The 13,782-nt window shown below is 33.2% G+C and overlaps 1 protein-coding gene across 1 annotated transcript; it reads right to left on the bottom strand.

The window, feature by feature from the left end:
- Positions 1-12,842: 12,842 nt before the first annotated feature.
- On the bottom strand, positions 12,843-13,349 carry LOC135137314 (uncharacterized). Its single transcript, XM_064066936.1, has one exon. The coding sequence runs from the start codon at positions 13,347-13,349 to the stop codon at positions 12,843-12,845; it is 507 nt and encodes a 168-aa protein (XP_063923006.1).
- Between the last annotated feature and the right edge of the window lie 433 nt (positions 13,350-13,782).

Raw genomic sequence — 13,782 nt, 5'->3', positions numbered from 1 at the left:
AAGGACACGTAGGTATATCAAGTTGAATTGGTGCAGTGCAATCTTAAAAATAAAAGTATTTTATTCCCAAAATTGAGCCACCTGTTTAAGTAAATCTAAAAATTATGAATGCAATGGTAAATCGCAAGTAAAAACTCATCATATTTTGCACATTTTGGGTAGAATTTATTCGACAAAATTTTGAGACGACGTCACCAATTTCTTTAGAGGGGATGAGTAAATATATTTTGATTAACAATTTACCATGCTCACCATAACTTTAAAACGTCTGCAAGCTTTCAAAGCAATCGGTTTTGCAGATTCAAAATTAAATTGCAATTTTTTCTAAAAATCTGGACGTTTCGGGTAAAAACTCAACACGGAAACATAAACTACATGTGTAGGATTCTGTTATTTTATACAATTTAAAACCCATTTACCATGTACAATTTTGAAGTGACGTCATCACATTATTGGTGGGGATGATTAGACAAATTTTGGTTAGCATTTTACCATCTTCCGGTACTTTCGGTGATTATCTGTCTAATAAAAATCTGGACGGCAGTCAGACGGACAGACGGACGGACAAACGGACAGACAGACCAATAGATAGACAGACAGACAAGAACGCGTAAAACTAGAGAGTCAGCGGACGGACTCGATTACAGTACTTCCTTCGCTTACGGTCGGGAACTAAAAAAATCAATATTTAAAGAAAATGAAAAAATGTTTTCGAAAATACTTAAGAAGAAAAAGAAAACTTTCTTTTTTACTGGACAAAGAAATGAACAGAACGAGAATGTATAATTAATTTAATTAAAATGGGCTAAAAATACTAAATTCGTCATTTACTCATATTGTGAAATGATATGTGTTATCTTAGAAAAAAATCACAGAGTGCATGATTAAATATGAATGCAAGATTGTATCACATAATTCAAAATATCGCCAAAATTAATGAAAATTAGTGCCAGATAAGGTAACGTGCAGTAGTATAAATATCAGGCCAGTAATCTTCTTATGTTAGCTTTAATCAAGCGAACGAGAAAACAATTCATCATGAAGAAAGAAATCATCGTCTTACTTCTGGCAGTGGCATATCAATTGCAGGTATGTAATTTTATTATTGTTCTTCTAACATAATATTGCTCGTCAAATCATACCCAAGCGATGAAAATTCTGTGTAAATAACTTACAACTAAATATTGATTTTCTGCCCATGTAGATGTCAGCAGCTCAAGGTACTATGTGGGATCAAGCTGAAGCATCGCTAAACGAATATCGAGGAAAAGTCAACGACGGGTTAACCAGTGCTCTTATAAATGACTACACAACTTTGGCTCAAACGGCTGATTCACTAGTTGCGTCAACCACTTCCAATGGTTCTGCAGTAATCGTCAGTGATTTCAACGAATATTGGTCTAACTACCTATCAATCTGTCAAGCAGCTGAAGATGCAGGAACCAATATAACTGTATGCATTAACTCTTTTGAGGAAAGGATTACGAACGTGAGCACCGCCTGCTTAAATGGCCTTCACCAATGTGTACAGGATCTTGTCGAACCAGTTGTAACATATATATCCGACGCTAGTACGGGTCTTGTACAACGTTACTTAGACACGGTATATCAAAACGAAAAAAGTGTCCTGACCTGTGGACCTTTAAATGATACCTGTCTAAATTATCCAGTGTACGTTCTCGCTCAAGCAAATGCTCGTGTTCAGAGTCAAATTGCGAATGACTTGGCGAGAGATGTGGGCCAGTTTGGCATGTACGAAAGTCAGCTTAGTAGTTGTGCCGCAAAGTACACCTCCATTAACCATGGGCAAGGAAACTCATATGTTGAAGGTTTTAAAAGCTGTGTAGACGCTCAACCAAAATGATTGAAAATAAATGTATCATGATTATTGATATAAATAAATACGACTAATACTTACTAGTAATGAAACATTTTTTTTATTGCGATATTAGGGTTGAAGTTAATACTGTCTTATTATATACAAAAGGACCAGAGAAGGAGATCTCTATTTTATATATTATGGGGCACTTTGCTGTTAGTCCTCTAGATTTCCAACTGGCGTTTGAACAACTGTGTTTTGCGTTTTTAAGATGAGGCCACAAGAAAAAAATCACAAATTGGCAAATCGCAGGAACGACGTGGCCAAGGAATTTCAGTATTTCCACTAACTATGCGGTGATCAAAGAAGTTTCTTAAGAAATTCAAGTTATCTTGCAATTCACCGTCATGTAACTGGTTGAATAGCAGCATTTAGTGTAACTAACAAAAAATAAGAGTAAGAACCGTTGTAGATAATTTTTTTATAGTTTACCTTAAAAGTGTATTGGTCCAATGTTCGTCTCTGAGTAATTGCTGCACAGCTGCACACCAATCTTTTGAGGCTACAATTGTTCTTCAATAAATTGATGTAGGTTTTCATGACTCCAAATTCTCATATTTTGTGAGTTTAGGTATCCATTGAGATGGAACTATGATTCATCACTAAAAATTATTTTTTTCGTCAATTCTCTGTTGCTGTTCATATTCACAAGTCAATTACAAAAATCTAATCTTCGTGGGAAGTCCACTGGTAAGAGTTCTTGCACTGCTGTGATACGATAAGGATATAATTCCAAATCTTCCTAGACCTTGTATATGGTAATTTCAACCTCACTGTAACACATTCCGAAGATCCAGTAGTACTGGAGGATGCATATCATCCCTCTTGCATATATGCTTTTCTTGCGAGAATCAGCGATCAAAACGTTTTAACTTCAACAATAATGGTGACTATAATTTTAAAAGAGCAGACTTTTTATCTCTTTATTCTGAGCTAACAACAGTTAATTTAAATTTTTTGGAAAATATAAATTGTGTAGATTGAGCTGTTTAGTTATTTCACCAAAAATTGAATGAAATTTTCAAAAAATGTGTTCCTAAAAAGCGGAAGCCTATTGGCCATTTTCCGGTACAATAAACAAATAATTTTGTTAAGTTAAAATATAAATGGTGGGATACATTTAAAAAAACAGGCTGCCAGTATACTAAGTAAAATTTTAAGGTGCTAAGACCTGATGTTAAGGAAAAAGTTAAACAAACATCTACCTGTTATCTGAGTAATATCAGCACCAACTTGAAAAAAGAACCCAAAAAATTTTGGAATTTCTTTAAGGCTCGTAATAATAACATTTCACCTCTTCCGTGTCTACGGCATATGGTGAACATAAATTTGATAATCTCAAAACTATTGTTGATGATTTTGCGAATTTTTTTGAGACTGCGTTCACATGTGATCAACCATCGGCTAGTCTTGACAATAATGTGAACTCAACGTCAGTCACTTTGGTATCAAATCAGTCGACGAAACAACGGTGTTACTAGCGTTAAGGAAACTAAAACCAAATATGACAGCGGGTCCAGATTTGATTGCTTCCTTCTTAATAAAAGATTGTGCAATAGTTCTGACTAGACCATTAAATATCATTTTCAGTCTTATTCTAGAAACTGCGGTATTTCCAGAATTGTGGAAAGAGTCGAAAGTTACACCAATTTTCAAGGGTGGAGACAGGGCTGATGTAAGCAATTACCGGCCTATAACAATTATTAATAATTTTCCTAAACTTTTTGAAACGGTTTTACACTTTCTGATTTATATAGAAATTGATATTGTGGCCTGTAAGGTTCAATACCACAATGATACATTTAATATTATTAATTTGTATATTCCTCCTTGAATAAAACCTGAGAAGTATCAACTTATTTTTGATTATATGGAACAAACAATAAATTTTCAAAATATAACTCTTATTGGAGGAGACTTCAACATTCCACACATAACAACATCTGGAGGGTTTAATACCAAATCAGAAAAGGTCACTATCCTTCACAATTTTTTAAACTTTAATGATATGTACCAACACAATAATATTTTGAACAGTAAAGGCCGTACTCTTGACTTATTTATCACATCTAATGGTGTCAATGTTACCGTCAGTCACCATGATCAACCTTTAGTAAAAGAAGATAGTTATCACCCTTGTTTGTCAATAGCAGTAGACTGTTTGATTAATAACGACTGCAAATTTGTAAATGATAAACTGCTATCCAGATACAATTATCGTAAAGCAAATTTCTCAGGTATGTACACAGCAATGCAATCGCTAACTTGGGATGAGATTAATAGCACTGAAGATGTAAACCATGCTTGTGATATATTGTACAATAAGATATTTTCAGTTATTGAAATGCATGTCCCAAGATCTACTGTGAAAAATTCTAAATATCCTATATGGTTTACTAATGAGATAATAAAAAATATCAAGAGTAGAAAATATTACTGGAAATTGTATAAGAAGACCAATTTTGAAATGTATCGCGACAAAGCAAAAAATTTACAAAAGTCAGTAAAGAGAAGCATACAACGTGAACACAAACAGTTTATCTGTTCGGCTGAATCTGATATCAAATTGAATCCAAATAACTTCTGGAGTTATATAACTAAGTAAAGAAAAACCAGCAGAATACCAGGGAAAATGTCCCAAAATGACTTCTCCTATACTACAGCTCAAGAAATTGTTGATGGTTTCGCTGATCATTTTAAGAGTGTCTTTGTTAAACCTTTCAACTCTAGTCGTCAAACAAGTGATAATTCCTGTGATATTTTTCATTCATCTAATGATAACATAGATCCAAATTTTGATAGCGTTATTGATACTAATATTAGCTGTGATAAATTTAATGTCTGTGATATCCCTGTCAATTCTGATATTAATGTTTTGCATACGTTTGAAATTACTGTTATTGATGTACGTAAAGCTAGTCGTAAACTTAAGCCAAACTTTACAATGGGCTGTGATCAACTACCCTCATTCTTTATAAAAGACTGTCTTAGCTGTTTTGAGGTCGCTCTTCGTGTAATAGTTAATCGAATTATTAGAAATTGAACATTTCCTGATATATGGAAAGTTTCTAAAGTGTGCCCAGTTTTTAAGTCTGGGAATAGATCAGATGTTACAAACTATCGTCCCATACCTATAATTCCCAATTTCGCAAAAATTTTCGAAAGTATAATAGCACACAAATTATACAGCCATATAGCTAACTCTCCTGTTCCTGAACAACATGGTTTCGTTAGAGGCCGGTCCACAAGCACAAATCTTTGTAATTTCACTCAGCTTGTGTCAAATGCCCTGAATGATAGAAAACAAGTTGATGTCGTATACATTGATTTCAGTAAGGCGTTTGATCAAGTGAGTCATGAACTTGTTGTAAATAAGCTGCACACTTTTGGTATCTGTGATAATCTTGTAGAATTATTCATTTCACTATTAGATGACCGTAAGAATTATGTAGAGTATCGTGGCGTTCAATCATATTTATATGAAACATTTAGTGGGGTTACTCAAGGGTCAAATTTAGGGCCTCTTATGTTTCTAGTATTCATTAATGACATTGTCAAGTGTTTTAATTCAAAAGTCGAATCATATGAGGATTGCCTAGTCCTACAATCTGGCATTAATGCTCTATGTGGATGGTGTAATGGCAATAAACTTCAAATTAATAAGAAGAAGTGCGATGTCATGACATTCTCACGGAAGCCTGGGAATATAATATTTGATTATACTTTTGATACCGATATAATTAATAGGTGTGACGTTAAAAAAGATTTAGGTGTCATATTTGATCCAGTTTTGTCATTTATACCACATTATCAGTATGTTGTAGGTAAAAGCTACAAGATGCTTGGTTTTATAATAAGGAACTCTAGAAGTTTTACACATATTGATAGTTTCAAAATATTATTTTTTACATTTGTGAGAAGTCATCTAGAATACTGTAGCATAATATGGAACCCGCACTATCAAATACACATTCGCAACATTGAGTCAATTCAGCGCAAATTTTTAAAATACTTATATTTTGTTAAACATAGAGAGTACCCGGAGCGTGGCTATCCATATTATAATCTTGTGACAGAATTTGATATAGATCCACTTTATGTAAGACGACAAATAAGTTCTGTAATGTGTCTTTATAACATCATTCATAACAACATAGACAACTCTGAATTGTTAGAGATGTTAAACTTTAACGTCCCTAGGTTAGGTATACGTTGTGTTAAAACTTTTTATTGTTCAAGTGCACAAACTAACCAGCGTAAAAGTTCACCTATGTTATTGATGTGTACATTATTTAATGAGTTACAAATGCAAAGATTTCTAAAGTATGTTACTTATTTGATCGATGAAGTTTACCCTCCACGCGGGTATTCAAACGATCTTCTACTTGAAAAATTTTAAATGGTCAGTCTTTTGTCAAGGCGCTGGTTAACCTCGGCTATATTTGTATTTAACATAATAAACAACATCATTGATTGTCTTCGACTGTTGAGTTAAAGAAATATCCATGTACCTAAATTGAATATAAGAAATAATAGAACGTTTGAGCTTCCTCAACCGAAAACTAACATCTTAAAATCGTCACCGCTTTATCAAGCAATTCACAGTTATTCTAGAATAGAACATGATGTTGATATATTTTACTGCAAACCCTCAGATATGAAATTTCCTCGTCTTACTGTCCATTGGTAACAGATAACTTTCTCTTTACTGCCTTTATTAGTCTCATTTTTTTGTAGTTTTTTGTTTATCTTACTTCTTTTCAGTGATATGGGTTTGGTAACTCAGTAATTGGGCTATAGCCTGTTGAGTTACCCTTTTCAATAATAATAATAAATCTTTACGCAAAAGTTTATGGGTAGTTCCAAGAGAAAGATTAAGTTGCTAATATAATTAACGAATTGACACTTTTGGTGTTTCTTCCATTATTCTAAACTGTAGGCCATGGTACCGAGAATAGAACATTTGCTCGTTGATTAGTTGTAAAGACAAAGCTTGTCAAGAATGTCAAACCACTGTCAAATGTCAATTATGGAATTAATCATCCACATGCATTTTTTGCTACGTTTCCTTCCACCAAACTGTCAAAGTTAATTTGATGAATTTTTTAAATGAACACCCGTTATGTTAAAATTAATCCGTAGAAACTTTAATCACACTCATAATTATTACACCATTATTGGTTTTAATATGTTTTGATACGAAGAAGAACAAGAATGCGATGGAGCAACTGATATAGATTTCACTGATCTGATCAGAAGTCAGTCTTTATTCTAATTACATGTATGTACTCACTGCTTCATAAAGATTCGAGTTCAAAAAGACGACTTTGATGTACAACCTTTGAATCCACCAACAATTATTGTAATTTAAATAGGTTCATGTCTGTATATTTTGTTTGCAATTTTTAAGTGCCCACGGTGTGGCAAAAATGATGGTGTATCAGCATATTTGGTTCTTCCACCAAATAAAAGAAAAGAAAACGCATTTACTGCGCTTAAATTATTAATTTTCGATCATTCGATATACCTGGAGTGTTGTGAAATCTGTATCTTAAAAATTAATTAATTTTGTATAAAAACCAATTGATATTAACGATAACCAGCTAACAAGATCATCAGCTTTTATTTATGACCGATAACGGTATCAACTAAATCTTGATTTTATCACAAATCAAAAACTTACATATTAATTTATTGTATTACTATTAATGAGGCATTATAATCAAACGTTTTGCTATGGCGGAATTAAATAATCAAAACTAAATTATATATTCAAACAAAGTACTCAGATCTATTTACTTCTGACTGATAAAATTTTTACCATCCGTATGAATATTGCCATTGTTGGCAGTAACTACATGCAACGTATCTATCGATTTTACAAAAAATCTCCGCTTCGTCTTCGTGCCCACAACAAAATATAGGTACATCTTTTATGTTGCTTAAGGTTTAGTACAAGAAAAACCTATCACTGTCTGCAAGAACTACAGCGTGTTTTTACTCAGAGTACCATGCGATCTATATAACTGGGGATCGAAAAATTTCAGAATAGGTTAAGCTATGAAAATGTTTTTCATTTCTTTAAATAAACCTGCGGCGTTAAAATTAAATTTCGAATAAGGTTATGTTTGTTTTCCGGTTCATGAATGATGGGTTGCTTGAAGACAGATGCCGAAAACTGTGCAAGATGATGCCATGGTGGTAAAAATTTCATTTTGATTTTAACATTTTCGATTTGTTCACACTGGTGTTTATAAAGTTCATCGATTTAATCAATGAAATGAAAGATACTTCCATTTCCTAGCCTAAGAACTTTTTGATTACACGTTACTACAATGTAGCCTATTTTAAACGATTTAAAAGTCGTTCAACTAATCTTCGTTATATTACATCAAGAGGAAATACTGTAGAGCTGTTATCATCATGTAACCGCTTTTAACTTGTTTCTGATAATCAAGGCATAATTTTGCATATTCTGCATTTTTAACTATTTTTTTACATTTATTGCATATTTTAAAGTCAAGTGCATTTTCATGCACATTTTTAAATTTTTGCTGCATTTTTCCTGGTAATTGGTGAAAATCTTAATTTTAATACTATTTTAATACAGTTGGCTATTGGCAATATGCAGTTAAATAAGTACCGAGGTTTTCTAGTAATGCGGACGGGTTTTTCCAAGACTTCATTTATGGGCACCCGCAATTAGGAGTATTACTGGAATTCTTTATTTAACGACCTTTAAGCCGGATGTTGTAGACATAGACAGGTCAATCAGTGGAGCTCAAACATATTGTAAAAGGACCATTCCAGACGAAAGCACTCTCAGGAAAGCAACTGTAGATAAATTTTATATCGAAACTGTTGCCAAAATTAAGACACGTTTACAAAATAACTTTATTTACTTTATTGTTGACGAAAACAACAGATGTATGCGGCAGATATGTAACAAATTTATTAATTGGTACTTTATCTGCAAACTTTGCGCCAGATTCTTATTTAATTGCTGAGTTAGAAAGGGCGAATAATATATCCATAAGTACGAGTAGATTTGTCCAACAAAGTTTAGCCAACATATTTTTACCCAATGTTATACCTACCATTTAATAAAACCGTATTAATGCTTTTTGATGCTGCGTCGTATACCGGGTGTCCCACGTAACACTTTCGGGTGCAATAACTTATTTTTAAAGGGATTTTTATGAAATTTAAGACAGGTGTAATATAATAGGTAAAGATTAGGCTGATAACAAAAAAACATCATTTTATCGTACAAAAAACGATAACACAAAATTACGTTATAACTTTGAGCAACTAAAATAACGCCTGTGTGCAAAAAATTAATTAAATCACTGTTTTTGTTTAAAAGAATTACATTAATAAAAACGCAAAAATTAATTAATCTGTTTTTACTTCCCGAGCGTAAGCAAAGGAAGTATTGTAATCGAGTCCGTCGGCCGACTCTCTACTTCTACGTTTTCTCGATCTTTCATGACCCCTAGAAGACGAAGAAATAGGTCTCCCATTTCCGTCTGTCTGTCCGTCTGTCCGTCTGTCCGTCCGTCTGTCCGTCCGTCTGTCCGTCCGTCTGTCCGTCTGTCCGTCTGTCCGTCTGCCGTCCCGGATTTTTATTAGATAGATAATCTCCGAAAGTACTCGACCGATTGTTGTGAAATTTTGTACTTATATTAAGAATATCATGTAGATGCTAAAACGCTAACCAAAATTTGTCTAATCATCCCCACCACTAATGCGATGACGTCACTTCAAAATTGTACATAGTAAATGGGTTTTCAATTGTATAAAATAACATAGTCCTACACATGTAGTTTACAACTCTGAATCGACTTTTCACCCGTAACGTCCAGATTTTTGGAAAAAAAATCAAAATTATAAAACAACATTTTGAAATTTAATTTTTAATCTGCTAACCAGAATGCTTTGAAATGTTGCAGATGTTTTAAGGATATAAAGAGCATCATAAATCTTTAGTCAAAAAATATTTGCTTATCCTCTCCAAAAACTTGATGACGTCAGCTCAAAAGTTTGTGGAATAAATCATATCTAAAATGTACAAAATATGATGAGCCTGTACTTGTCATTTATCACTCCATTCATATTTTTTGGATTTGCATATACAGAGTGACTCAAAAAAATTAATGAATGCGTAAATATATTTTATTGATTTAATCAGGAACTACAAAACGGAATGCTCTGACATCTTGCAGATGTTGTAAGGTTATAAAGAGCATAATAAATGTTTAGTCAAAATATATTTGCTTATCCCCTCCAAAAACTTGATGACGTCAGCTCGAAAATTTGCCGAATAAATCATATCTAAAATGTACAAAATATGATCAGTCTGTACTTGTGATCTATCACTCCATTCATATTTTTTGGATTTGCATATACAGGGTGATTCAAGAAAATAAATGAAAGCGTAAATTTATTTTACTGATTTACTCAGGAACTACAAAACCGAATGCTTCGAAATCTTGAAGATATTTTAAAATGATCATAAGCATGGTAAATTTTTGATCAAAACGTATTTGGTCGTCCCCCCTAAAAAATGTATGATGTCACCACAAAATTTTGCTGAATAAATCCTATCTAAAATGTACACAATATGGTGAGTCTCTTCTTGTGATTTATCATTCCATTAAAATTTTTTCGATTTGCATATACAGGGTGACTCAAAAAAATTAATTAATGCGTAAATTTATTTTATTGATTTAATCAGGAACTACAAAACCGAATGCTTTGAAATCTTGCAGATGTTTTAAGGTTATAAAGAGCATAATAAATTTTTAGTCAAAATATATTTGGTTATCTTCTACAAAAAACTGATGACGTCAACTCAAAAGTTTGCCGAATAAATCGTATCTAAAATGTACAAAATATGATGAGTCTGTACTTGTGATTTATCATTCCATTCATATTTTTGGATTTGCATATGCAGGGTGACTCAAAAAAATTAATGAAGGCGTGAATTTATTTTATTTTATCGATTTAATCAGGAATTACAAAACCGAATGCTTTGAAATCTTGGGAATATTTTAAAGTTATTATAAGCATGGTAAACTTTTGTTCAAAATGTATCTGTTCATCCCTCCTAAAAAAATTGATGACGTCACCCTTAAATTTTGCTGAATAAATCCTATCTAAAATGCAAAAAATATGATGAGTTTGTACTTGTGATTTATCATTCCATTCATATTTTTTAGATTTTCTTAAGAGGTGGTCCAAAAAAATTAATGAAGTCAATTTATTTTATTGATTAAATTAAAGGCAACACTTATTATTAGTATTACACCCCAACCAACCCAATTTGGTAGACACAAAATTTGTTAAAGGAAAAACTCGGTTGAAACATAAGGGTAGCACGCTTATTTAGATCGACTTTAACATTACAGACCTGCATTTGTTTTATGCGCTCACTTGGTTCCGCGAATGTGAAATAGACATGTTTATAATCAACCAATTGTGAATTTCACCGTCAAGAATTAAAATAAAACCCAATGTTTTATATAATAAGCGGAAGTCGAAGCAATAAAACCGATGGTCGTTTTGTTTACCGTTTCTCTGTTTGACTCTCACGTATGCTGTTACGCCTGTCATCTTAAATTAAGAATGTTTATACATACACGATTTTCAGTTGCCTCTGATACGTATACGTGAGTAAATTGTTTCGTTATTTTATTGATTATTACAAATCAGTATTCAAAACGACCCAATTCATTTTCCCGAAAATTTGAGAATATGATAATTTTATTCTTAGTATTACACTACATCTATCCCAGCTGATATATGTGTCCTTGCAAAAATGTTGATGACGTCATCGCAATTTTTTTTTTAAATTCCCACCACAAAAATGTAATGAGAAAAAAAACACAATAGGCATGCAGTCGTCAAGTTTCCGACAGCGAGGGAAGTACTGTCTAAACTCTTTAGACCAATTTTTTTAAATTCAATAGTGCTGTCGGTGCAAAACAATTGCCGGCATCGTTGAGTTCAATTTTGTACACCCCTGACATTTTTGTCAAAATCTGACAAGTTATTGAAACTGGTTCGCTTTTCTTTAATTATAAAACAGAAATCATTTTAACCTACGGAGAATGCCGTACAGACCTAGATGAAACAATCAGGACTCTTATCGAACGGTATCCTGATGACGAATTTACCAAATTCAAAATACTGAGAATAATAAACTTATTTCAAGATACGGGAAGTGTATAAGACCTAAAACGAGTGAAAAAAACAAAGTGTTAAATACACCTAGCAAAATTATTTCCATTCAAGTTAGAATTAATTCCTGGACCTAAAGCAATTTTGCACCTTCGAAAAGGTTGTAGTGGAGCAACTGAAAATTAGTATTTTCTTAAAATTCATAAAATAACGCTTAGCAAACAGGTATCAAATTCCCGCAAGGGCGTCCAAAATGCGAGGATAGCAGTTTTTTGTTTCATAGCTACCTATGCTTTAATACTTTTTGGAATTATTTGTGCAACAATTTATGATTTCTTGTATAACCAGACGTATTTCGGAGATCTTTTTTTTTTTCTTTTTCAAGATAATGGTTATTCTTACCGGTTCATATTAATCCGCACCTATCAAAATACATACATTTCAAATTTCATAACACTCCGTTCAAAAATACCGCTATTGCGCCCGAAAGTGTTACGTGGGACACCCGGTATAGTCAAAGCTGGAACCCACTTAAAAGTATTTTATCTAAATTTGTGTCATTACATTTGTCTCGCTCACGGTGTAAACAGAATAGTGGGAGAAGTACAAAATCAATTTCCATTGGTAAATGAATTAATTAAGAATATTATTATTATTATTATTATTAATATTATTATTGCACGCTCGAGCAGAGAGCTCACACTCTGTTATGCCCGCGTGAGCAACAATAGTTCTTAACTTTATTAAATTCAACAAATACAAATATTACAATACAAATAGTTTACATATTCATAAAATGATCAAAATTTTTCTTGAAACTAAGTACACTTGGGCTGCACACTACTTGTAATGGCAGAGAGTTCCATGTGTCGAAAATACGGTTCGAGAAGAAGAACTGGCGGGTTCTCGTGCGAAACGCTTCTTTCTGGAGCTTGAACTGATGACCTCTAGTACGCACATCAGAATTCAAAGTAAACATGCTGTTCGTCGGAGGAACATTTAATATGAGTGCAATAAATGTTGCAATGGCGTCTCCTCTTGTTCTTCTTTGACCCAATGCAGGGCATTTCATGATTACGAGTCTCTGTTCATACGATGGTCGCAAAATGCCATAAGGTAATCGAGTCATGCGCCTCTGAACGCCTTCTAACAGATCACTATCCCTAACTAAAATTGGATACCACACTAAATTAGAATACTCCAGGATTGGCCTTACGTATGTTTTGTGTAGTTTTGCAACTGTGTCATGGTTAGGATTTTTAAACGTACGTCTTAATAGATATACCATTTTGTTGGCTTTACTTACTATTTTAGTGATATGTTGTGACTACGTTAAATCGGTGGTAATTGTTACTCCTAAGTCGTTCTGTGCATCTACTTTAGTCAGTGGAACACCATATATGAAGTAGTCAGCTCTGGGATTATGGGGGCCAATGTGCAAGACAACACATTTGCTAATGTTCAAAGGAATGAGCCATTTTTTATTCCACTCCGTCACAGCTAATATATCCGTCGCAATTACATTTAGTTTACAGGACGAGTTATAGATTTTAAAATCATCAGCATAAAACGCACATGGTGACCGAATATGCTTTCTTAAGTCGGCTGTGTATACAAGAAACAGGAGGGGTCCCAATACAGAACCCTTCGGAACACCACTTATTACCTGCTTGTGACCACTCACTACCTCACCAACTTTTACTCTAAACAATCGCTCAGAC

This window comes from Zophobas morio, unplaced genomic scaffold (assembly GCF_036711695.1).
Source record: "Zophobas morio isolate AGI-343-1 ecotype UQ-CSIRO unplaced genomic scaffold, CSIRO_AGI_Zmor_V1 ptg000029l, whole genome shotgun sequence".
In the NCBI taxonomy this organism is placed as follows: Eukaryota; Metazoa; Arthropoda; class Insecta; order Coleoptera; family Tenebrionidae; genus Zophobas; species Zophobas morio.
Note: the sequence above shows the minus strand (reverse complement) of the source record. Positions and strands in the feature narration are given on the sequence as shown.

Excerpts from the sequence above, each read along its gene's own strand:
- LOC135137314 (XM_064066936.1), bottom strand. The coding sequence starts at position 13,349 with ATGGTATATCTATTAAGACGTACGTTTAAAAATCCTAACCATGACACA.